Source organism: Quercus robur, chromosome 2 (assembly GCF_932294415.1).
Source record: "Quercus robur chromosome 2, dhQueRobu3.1, whole genome shotgun sequence".
NCBI lineage: Eukaryota > Viridiplantae > Streptophyta > Magnoliopsida > Fagales > Fagaceae > Quercus > Quercus robur.
The window spans coordinates 33900259-33911083 of NC_065535.1; the positions used below are offsets into that span (position 1 = coordinate 33900259).

At 35.0% G+C, this 10825-nt stretch overlaps 1 protein-coding gene across 2 annotated transcripts; it reads left to right on the forward strand.

Moving 5' to 3' along the window:
- Positions 1-619: 619 nt before the first annotated feature.
- LOC126713439 (serine/threonine-protein phosphatase PP1) lies at positions 620-8255 on the forward strand. Of its 2 annotated transcripts, none has more exons than XM_050413193.1 (4): positions 620-1170; positions 5674-6233; positions 7026-7190; positions 7954-8255. In XM_050413193.1, the coding sequence occupies exons 1-4, from the start codon at positions 993-995 to the stop codon at positions 7966-7968; spliced, it is 918 nt and encodes a 305-aa protein (XP_050269150.1). In that variant the 5' UTR covers positions 620-992; the 3' UTR covers positions 7969-8255. The 2 variants fall into 2 exon arrangements, with proteins under 2 accessions (XP_050269150.1, XP_050269149.1); XM_050413192.1 differs by having other exon boundaries at positions 621-1170; positions 7026-7238.
- Positions 8256-10825: the final 2570 nt, after the last annotated feature.

Consider the following 10825-nt stretch of genomic DNA (forward strand, 5'->3'; position numbering starts at 1 on the left):
GTTTCTATAGACGTTGTCCCCACAAATAATGGAGGGATGAGAGTATACGAGACAAGAGAATAGCATAAAGCGTTTCACAACTTTTTCCTTGTTTGACATTCTTTTTCTTTTTCTTTTTTTGGGTTAACTTTCAAATTTTTTTACTTTATCAAGATCCAAACTTACCACAAATTGCAAAAGCATTTCTTTAAAAAAAAAATGGTTACTTTTGTTTATTTGGAAAAAGTTAATAAATGTCTTAAAAGTATTTATTTATAAAATATTTTTATAATTTTTTATGAAAAATTTGTTTACTTATATTTCGTATAAAAGTTATATTAAAACATTTTTAAAATAGTCTATTAATTAAGTCCTATTTAATTATATAAGAAATTTACAAAATCAACCTCCATAAAATGAACAGGATGGGAAAAAAAAATCAGGATATACATGAGAGGTTCGGTTATAATCAACGTCACATCATTACAATAAAAGTTAACAAATGAGTTGACCCTTAACCCCCCAAGTCACGTGCGAGATGCATGATCCCTAAATTTCAAGATAGGGTTCACAAATTAAAACCTCATCATTATTTTCTAGGGCTCTCTCTCTCAGGCTCTAATAATACCTAATTTTTTTTTTACATACAAAACAAAACAACACCTCATTTTAACTCCGTCTCTTTCTCATATTTCCCATTACCAAGCACTCAAAAAAAAAAAAAAACAAAAAAACAAAACAAAACCCCAGTTGATGATGAAGAAGAAAAAAGCCGCTGGAATCTCTTTCATATTTTTTTAGCCGTTAGATTTAACGTTCTTTCCTTCTGATACTATTCTCTCTCTCTCTCTCTATCGCTTTTGCTTTAACAAAAAGCTATTCGGCCGTCAGAATCGGATCTTTCTGGCCATAATTTGTTCTTATAGCTTTTCTTTCTGTAATCCCAAAAAAAAAAAAAAAAAAAAGAAGAGAGTTAGGTTTTTCTTTTTGTTTTTCTTTGGCTGAAATTATTGATGGATGAGGCGGTGCTTGACGATATAATACGGCGACTCACGGGTGCAAAAGTCGGCCGCACCACGAAGCAGGTGCAGCTAACGGAGTCGGAAATCAGGCAGCTCTGTGTTTCTTCAAAGGAGATCTTTCTCAGCCAACCTAATCTTCTCGAGCTTGAAGCTCCCATCAAGATTTGTGGTAAATAATTTTTTATTTTTTTATTTTGATGCTTTCTTTATTTTATTTATTTTGTTGTTGTTATTGTTTTTGTTGTGATTGAATGGTTGATATGGTTTGAGTGGTTGGTTAAGCTTTAAAAGGTTGTTTGTGTTTAATTTTAGGAGCAAATTTATGTGAAAATAGGAGTGTGTGTTTTTAGGGGTTTATAAGGGAATGAAAAAAAAGAAAAAGAAGAAAAAAAAAAAAAGAAGAAGGATGAAGTGTTTTAAGGAAGGTTCTAAACTACCTTGGGGGTAGAGTGCTCCTTTTAAAGTGGGTTCTGGAGTGGTGTTATATTTTCTAAGTATGATTATATGTGTTTGAATTTAATTGGAAAACCTAATGTGCTACATCTAGAGCTTTTAGAAGGGCTTGTGGTTGTGGTTTATGGCGGAGTATTAGTGAAGGGTGGGAAAGTTTTGCTAAGCATTTCTCTTTTGTGGTGGGGGATGGTTCTCGTATTCTTTTTTGGCATGATAAGTGGACTGGGGGATGTTCCTCTTAAAATTCTTTATCCTCAGTTATTTATGCGCTCAGCCAATAAGGAAGCTTGTATTTTTGAAGTGTTAAGCCCTCTAGTGGATGATAATGACAGAGTGTGGAGTTTAAGATTTTATAGGGAATTCAATGATTGAGAGTTAGCAACTTCCTACTCCCTACTTCATTTCATCCAAATCTGAATTCCTAGGGGTGGAGGGTGTGACAAGCTTTGTTGGGATCTTAATGGAAGTGGGAAGTTTGATATTCGGTCTTTTTATCATAAGATTCAAAATGCAGCTCCTTCCACTTTCCCTTGGAAGGGCATTTGGAAAGTTAAGGTTCCTAAAAGGGTGGCATTTTTTATGTAGATAGCAACTCATGGTCAGATTATAACTTTGGATAACCTTATGCTTTGTGATCGCCCTTTGGCGAATCGTTGTTGTATGTGCTGTTGTAATGCGGAATCTATGGATCACCTGTTACTTTTTTGTCCGATAGCTCATTCTTTGTGGATGTATATGTTTTGGTTGTTTGGGATCGATTGGGTCATGCCAGGTTTAGTTGTGGACTTATTATTTTGTTGGTATCATTGACTTGGGAAGCATAGTTCTGATACTTGGAATTTGGTTCCAAGCTGTTTAATGTGGACTATTTGGACTGAACAGAATCGGCGGTCTTTTGAGGATGAGGGGAAAACTGTGGTTCAGTTATTAGAGTTATGCCAACGGACCCTCTTTGATTGGTCTTGGTGTGGAGGTTTCTCGGATTGTTCTATGCTTATGGATTTTCTTTTGTCTATTAGAATAGCTTAGAGGCTGCTTGTGTCTTTTTGTTCCTTATTTTCCTTTGTTCACTACTGTGAACTTTTTGTATTTTTCTTGCTATTCTTTTATTAATAATATTCTCTTCTTACTTATCAAAAAAATAAATAAATAAATAAATAACTGTGCATTAAGTTTACCCTATGTGTGTTGTGTTCTTTACTAGTTGGAGGATAAAAATGACATTTCGTTCGTTAAAATGAAAAGAATCCATGATTCTGCCTAAGTTAGGAGAAATTATTCCATGCACCTGGTGTACTACACCCCCCTCTCACCGAAAGGCGTCCTTTATGTACGGGAATCATAGGTAGAATGCATATAAGGAAATGGAATGAAATATAGGGTCATATTATGTCGTTTCCTTTAAAAGAATCTCCAAAAAATGACATATCATTCATTTAAATGAAAAAAAATCCTTGATTCTGCCAATTTTGGAAAAATTATTCCGTATGCCTGGTGCGTTTCACCTCCCTCTCACATAAGGGTGGGCCCATGTACGGAACCCATAGGTGGAGTCGAAGGTGTAGTACATTGGGTACATTGAATAATTTCACCTGATTTAGGCAGGATGCTTATTAGGAAATGGAATGGAACATAAAGTCCTATTATGCCGTTCCTTTCCTTTAAAAGAATCCCCAAACAATGAGAGGGCAGGTTGTTTCTTTTCCCTGATTGATTCCATTTCTGCCCTAATCCCCTACCTAAATAGTTTATAAAAGGTTTTTCTATGGAAGGGCAATTTACTTTTAGTAGTGGATTGTATCATGTCTTCATGGAAGTCTTTGTAAGGGGTTTTTACTAACTGTATTTTGATTCTTTGAGGAGGTAATTGAAGAAGAACATTTACTAGGGAACTATAGCGATTTAGGATTTGTAATTGGAGGTTGTTAAAACATCATGTGAGTAAATAATATCTCTCGTTGGCTACCTACCTATAAAAAAATATCTTTTATGGGCCAAATTTGTTGTATTGTGTGTACTGTGTATAGTGTACCAGCACTGAAACAAGGTGAACAAGTGGCTCTATATATGTTAACCACGATGAATGTTCTATTTAAGCTTGGACTAGAAAGATTATTACTATTGCACTACCTCTTCTCTTCAAGTTAAGTCCCTCATTTGGAATTCATGCAATTTTCAAGCTTAATATCTTTGTGACTGTAGTTGTCTGTGTAGGCTTTGCAAGCATTGGAGTTGATTCTCTGATTTGCACCAGCAAGAGGGAGGATGGTACATGTCTATATAGGGTCCAAGGTTTAGGTCAAAGATCTGTTTAATATGTCCGGATGGCAAATCAATTCGGGAAGAAACAGAGATCAAAGAATAGAAGCGAATGCACATTCATGATCTTTCTCACAAGAAACGGAATGTTGATTATAGGGATTTAAAAATGGAACATAAAGTGGAAAGTGGAGAATAACTTCTTTGCCGTATTGTGGGTCTTTTTCTTTCCTTATCTGGCTGCTGGAGTGAGCATGGTTCATACTTAATATAGAGGCATCCACCCTTTTACCTCATGAGTATATTTTAAAATTCCTTTTTGGAGTGTATCTCTTACATAATTGAAAAGTCATTTCATGTGAGGGGAGGTTCCTTATTCTTTGGAAGGTGTCTTCGTAAATTCACTTGATTTTGGGTTGTCCACCTCTTTGCTACATACCCAAATGAAGTATACTCCTGATTTTGGTGTTTTGCTTGACAGATATATATATATATATATATCTGCTAAGCTATGTCTTTTAAGAATAAGTTAGTGAGATGGGATAAAAAAAACTAGCAGATTTCCTTCCATTTTGTCTTAAGAAAGCTTGTATGGCATTGTTGAGGGCTTATTGGTCCTCGAATTAGGCTTGTGGCACATTAGGTACTCCAAAGCTAGGTTTGACCCTTGCCAATTTGCAGGGCTGTCTCTGGTGGTGTGGATAAGTGTTTAGGGCATTCTTGGCTTGGGCTTTAGGAGGCCCTTTTAAATGTTCTTTAATGGTGTGTTTGGATGGAGGCAATGGATAAGTGAGTAGGGGGAAGGGTAATGGGGTGTTCAAATAACATTTGTTTTAAGGAGGGGAAGGGGTTTGAGGGGATTTGGAAGGGTAAGATACCCCTCCAAACCCGCTGTTTCTAATTCCCCAAATTGGGGGAATTTGGAGAGGAGGGGGAGGAGTTCCACATATATTAAAAAAAATTAAAATTGTGCCCTTATGATGTAAATATATATATATATATATATATATATTAAGTTATACAAAAGTGGGGAATAACTATCAATTTATATGATCTTGTATCATTTCCTCTCCATCTCATTTTAATTTTCAAACATCCAACAAGGGGTTGGGATATCTATTCCCCTTGCCCCTACTTAATTTTTTAAACCTCCAAATAAGGGGAAAGGATAACAATTCCCTCCCCTCTCCAAACTTCAAAACAGACCGTAAAATTGTTTGGTCCTTGGTAAAGAGTGGAGATGGTGGGAAAGTTTTGGGCCTATTTGGAGGCTTAGGATCTCTATAATTTTGGAGGGTTACCTAGGTTTACTGTACCCAATGTCTGTTAATGTTGCATACAAGTTTTATTTTGCCAAAAGGGACTTATAAACATATCAATGCAAGTACCAATTTAGCATCAGTCAGTAGTATCCCATATGTTTTACTTAGGTGAACATCCTCGAAGTTAAATGAGGTTTGTTACTAATTTAAGGAATCCATTTATGAGGGCTCTTATACTGGCGATGCTAATGAAGTGAAGGTGGGTCTGTGACATTAAGGATGCTGATGGTTTTGGAATTTAACATCGAATAATTTTACTTTTGTGGCAAATTGTTGTGGTAGCTCGGTAACTTATTTTAGATGCCTAGAGTTTTGGAAGACTTGCTAATGTTTGCTAATTAGGCATAGCGTGTGGTATATGTATTTTTATCTTGTTCTGTGCAAGACTGCAACATACAACACACCTAGTCCCACTCACCCAAGTTTAGCTACACGTGGCATTATTCTCAGGTTGGGGAAGGGAGTTGCATTTTAATACTAGTTTTATAGGATATTTCTTTAATTGGACGGGACCAGATTAATATAATAGTGTGTGTCTGCATATATGGAAATGCATCTTTGTTAGCAATTTCTTAATTGCACCTCTCAATTGTCAATTAATAGGGTTATAATATCCTGTTTCCTGAATTGCTTTGCAGGTGATGTTCATGGTCAGTTTTCTGATCTTTTACGACTGTTCGAGTATGGTGGGTACCCTCCCGAAGCAAATTATTTATTCCTAGGTGACTATGTTGATCGTGGTAAGCAGAGCATAGAAACAATTTGCCTTCTCCTTGCATACAAGATCAAATACAGAGAGAACTTCTTTCTTCTCAGGGGCAACCATGAATGCGCATCCATCAATCGTATATATGGGTTCTATGATGAGTGCAAGCGGAGGTTTAATGTTCGTATCTGGAAAGTATTTACTGACTGCTTTAACTGTCTGCCTGTTGCCGCTCTTATAGACGAGAAGATCCTTTGCATGCATGGTGGATTGTCTCCTGAATTGAAAAACTTGGATCAGATTAGGAATATTGCTCGCCCTGTTGATGTGCCAGATCAGGGCCTTCTCTGTGATCTATTGTGGGCTGATCCTGATAAAGAGGTTGAAGGCTGGGCAGAGAATGACCGTGGTGTTTCATATACATTTGGGGCTGACAAGGTTGCTGAATTCCTTCGGAAACATGATCTTGACCTCATCTGCCGAGCTCACCAGGTAATGCAACATTTAATCAAAGTTTGTACTGACTTGGACATGTGCGTGCACATCAATATATTGAAACTTACATATGTTACATCGAACCTATCTTTCATATTGGAGTATAGACTTTCTCCAAATCATCCTCATCCTCATCCTCATCCTCATCATTAGAGGTCATCATATATAGTTTTTTTTTTTTTTTTTGATAAGTTAGAGGTCATCATATATAGTGATATGGACAAGGACATGTTCATAAAGTATTTAACAAATGATGTTCTTAGGTAGGACTGAATGATGAAATAGGATTCAAATTGTCACCCTGGGATTAAGATTGAGTCGAGTTGTTGTCATGTAAAATTGTAAATTTCATTTTTAAGTGAAGGTGTAATAATAGGTATAGATGAAGTCAGTTACAACACCACCATGGGCGACTTGGGGAAAGGGTACCTGGGTTCAAGTGGTCACCACCAGGGTGGGGTGGGGTTATTTGTACAGTTTCTAGCCAAGTTAAAAAAAATAAATAAATAAAAAAATGAAGTTACGAAAAAAATCTGTGTTTGTTGAGAATGGGGGGGATGAACTAAGTTATCCATTTAACACGTTCACTTAGGTTATTCCTTTTTGTTTGTGGGTCTACAATCGTATGACAATGTTGTGTTTTTGCCTGTAATGGTTGCTTGGCTCCATATATTCAGGGTAGGCTGGTTGTTGCAGACACTAAGCTTTTATTTGACACAAAATACTTTTATGTGCAAGCTGTTTTATGCCTATATTTATATCACCTGATTGCTATTTTTGGATGATCAGGTTGTGGAAGATGGATATGAGTTCTTTGCGAAGCGGCAGCTGGTAACCATATTTTCAGCACCAAATTATTGTGGCGAGTTTGATAATGCTGGTGCAATGATGAGCGTGGATGATACATTGACGTGTTCCTTCCAGATTCTTAAATCTTCCGAGAAGAAAGGAAAGGTTGGATTTGGCAACAACATGTTGAGACCAGGAACTCCACCTCATAAGGTGAAGAAGCCCTAGGAAAGATTTAAAAAAGGAAAAAAAATGAAGGCATAAAAGCTCTAGATTCATGAACAGTGAGGAAAAGAGCAAAGATTTAGTTGCTATAGAACTGATAAATGACCTTTCTAACCTAGTATGACATCCACTCATAGTTTGTATGATAGGCAAGCTATCGAGACTATTAAGCATCATACTAGTAATAGTTTACTAGCTGTGATGAGAAGTTAATGTGAGTAGAATGTCTTATCCATTTGGGCTTGAATATCTAGATGGAGCAATTGGCTCCTAATAGACGGTCCCAGCCATTGGGACATTGAATGTAAGATGTGGATTGGCTGTTGGAATAATGTTTCAATCATTGGGAGACCTTCATCCTATTGAATGATTGGGCAATGACTGTCTAAAGAGCATTTTTTGAATAGGGTTAGCCTTTGCATTAGATTAGTGCCAAACATGTAGTTAGCTTGCACCATAGGCATTCAGGAATTTGTGGTGATGTTCATTTTACAGCAAAATCGAACTTTTTTCTCACACTGTCGAAAGTATCCTTGTCTTGTTTGTCTAGGTATGAAGAATAGGTTAAACATTTGAATAACTCCATCTATTAATTGTGGCCAGATGGGGGAATGATAAACCTGCAGCCTTTGAATCCTGTTTATTGTTTTAAAGTGTTATTGTGAAGCTTAGTGAGTCTTAATTTCCTGCCTCATTCTTTCAGGGTGGGAAGGGTTGATTGATATACACAAGCACCTGTCGCAAGGTCCGAAGAGCAACAATTGGGGCTGTTCTGTTGTTCTTCTCAAACCTGTTCTCTGCTGAATGAATTTATGTTGCCTGGCCTGTTTCAATTCATACTTTGGCACTGGAGGAGAAATGTGAAATCATAAAGTAACTTCAACACAGTGTCAAAAGAGCCGAGACACCCTATTGTGGGTGGAACTTGGGGAGTTTTTATTATGTAAAATGAAAACTGACTTCATTATGTTGAATTTTACCTGCAGAATTTTTGTTTTCTTTCAATCCTTATATCTTCAGTTTTCTGCAATTAGGTAAGCTCTCAGTAGGATGGATAATGCTTTTATGCTAACTCATCACTGCCTGATTGTATGAGGGCTCCTTGGATTACTATAGAAGGGTTTATAATTCACCGGACAAAGTTTAGCTCCAAACCGATTTGGAGTTATTTTTCTCTTTGGTTCCAACTCACTATATGGCAATTTCAGAGATCATTCATGTGTAGTTTTAAGTTACATAACTTTTTTAATGAATTACATGACTTATTTCAATGATAAACATAGATGGTTTTATAAATCGCTATCTTGTAAGTTGAAGGAGATAGCTCCAAATTGGTTTGGAGCAAGACTATGTCTAATATTATAAGTTTTTATAGTTTGTTTGTTTTTTTTATTTTATTTTATTTTATTATTATTTTTTTTTTATACATCAATAGTTGGGAGTCAGGGGATTAAATTTTAGATATTTTTATTGGAAATATTAAGAAGTGCTAATAAATTGAGCTATAGGCTTTGACAAAAATGATTATGGTTCTAATTCCCTTTGTAAGTGCATGTTTAAATAAGTTTAAAATGCAGTTTATAATCTCCCTCCTAGAATTAAAGAATTATTAATTTTTTTTTTTTAAATCAGCGTGCTTTCATATATATATATATATATATATATATTTTTTTTTTTTTTTTTGAGTGACATATATATTTTTTAAGTCTTATTATATTATTATTATTATGTTGATACAAGTTACAACTTACAAGTAAGGCATTAACCCTACCTGCGATATTGAACCGAACCATTTATTTGATATTGAGGTCGCTGATATCTCATGCCTCTCTAGTCGGTAAATCCGTAGTAGAAAAACGGACTGCTGTGGCTGTACAAATCTGACGAATATAAAAAGTTGATTATAATTGCCAATGTTTTTCATAACAGTGGCACTGTTGATGTTTAACGTAGAAAAGAAGCAAGATTTAGATAATTTATAAATAGAAAAATGGCTCAATTTTACACGTTTAAGCCCTAAAATCATACGTACTAGTTGTATATTTGCGGAACTATGTCCGGGATCCATGGTTGTCAAAATCGCGATCCGGATCGTAAAATCGCACGATTTTACGATCCCACCTCACCAAAAAGTTTAAAATCGTAGCAGGATCGCAAAAATGGTAGGATCGTATGTAGGATCGTGTAGGATCGCATAGGATCGTAGAATCGTATGGGATCCTACCGATCTTAACGATCCTACCATTTGGATTGAATTTTTTTTTTTTTTTAAGTGGGATTCATTTGGGTAAGATAATCCACCTAAACCCACAAGCCCAACGGGTTATCAAAAGCCCAATAATGAATTGAAGTTCCAAATTTACCATTATGTCAACATAAAATCTCAAAAAAACCTATAGTACTTAAATTTAACATTTTCAAAAACAAAACCTAAAATATTTAGATGATGAAATGAGATATGATAATGACAGTGATTAGATTAGAAGAACCTTAGAATGAGAATTCTTTTTTGGATTTCATATTTGTAATTAGCTAGTTTACTTTAGATTGAGAATTCTCTTTTGGATTACATATTGTAAATTTGTAGTTAACTAGTTTTTATATGCTAACTAGCCTAACTTATTTTGGATTTGGAACTTAGAGTTTGGAAAACATTTTCCATATGTACGTGTAGATAATATTTTGGTACTTAGTTTCTACTTAAACATGTATTGAATTTTTTAGATACAGTATGTCAAAAGTTAAATATATTTTGTTTTGTTAGAATGACATAAGAATGATGTAGTGCGTGCAAATTGGATTTTATGATGCAAATTTTTTTTTAATTGATGGATTCATATTTTAAGTGATTATATAACAGACAAAGTCACTATCAATAGATTTTTTTTAAAATATGAAAATATGTAGGATCTTACGATTCACGATCCGATCCTACGATCCACGATCCTACCTACCTCCCACGATCCTACGTAGGATCCCGATTTTGACAACCTTGCTGGGATCGTTGTCACTTGGGTTGTCAGGCAACTAGGATGTTTATCAGTTGGTCATTTGATTGACCATGTCGGTTGAGTTCTTGGTGTTGGACTACTAGACTGGACAACTGGGATTTAGTTGTACAACTAACTTGAGTTGATCTCTTTTAGGCCTTGTAAAAATATTCCTTATCACTAGTAAGTTAAAGATGTGTAAATTTGTAAAATTGCTATAGTAATTATGTAAATATATATTGTAGCTTTGTATATCATTATTTTATTATTATATTCTTTCACCTTTTGTCTCATCAAATTCTCCCACTCAAAAGATAGTCCGATGTAAGTGTTTTTAAAAAGTGATTATGTAAAATAGAAAAAATAGATTTTTTTACTAAAATAGACAATAATTTTTGCATGAACTAATACAAATGCTCTAAATAAATCCGAGTTTACTGAATAGGTAAAGTATATTAGCTAAGTCTTGTTAAACTCAAAGGCCTTAAAAGATAGGAAATCAAACCAATCCTTTTTTTTCTTCCATAAAAAAATCAAACCAACTAACTCTTTGTTTTTCGTTTTTTGGATTTAATCTTGACTTAC

Bases quoted from the DNA above. Each gene is read 5' to 3' on its own strand.
- LOC126713439 (XM_050413192.1), top strand. From the start codon at position 993: ATGGATGAGGCGGTGCTTGACGATATAATACGGCGACTCACGGGTGCA. The intron at 1,171-5,673 runs GTAAATAATTTT...ATTGCTTTGCAG, and splicing joins AGCTCCCATCAAGATTTGTG to GTGATGTTCATGGTCAGTTT. The intron at 6,234-7,025 runs GTAATGCAACAT...TTGGATGATCAG, and splicing joins TCATCTGCCGAGCTCACCAG to GTTGTGGAAGATGGATATGA.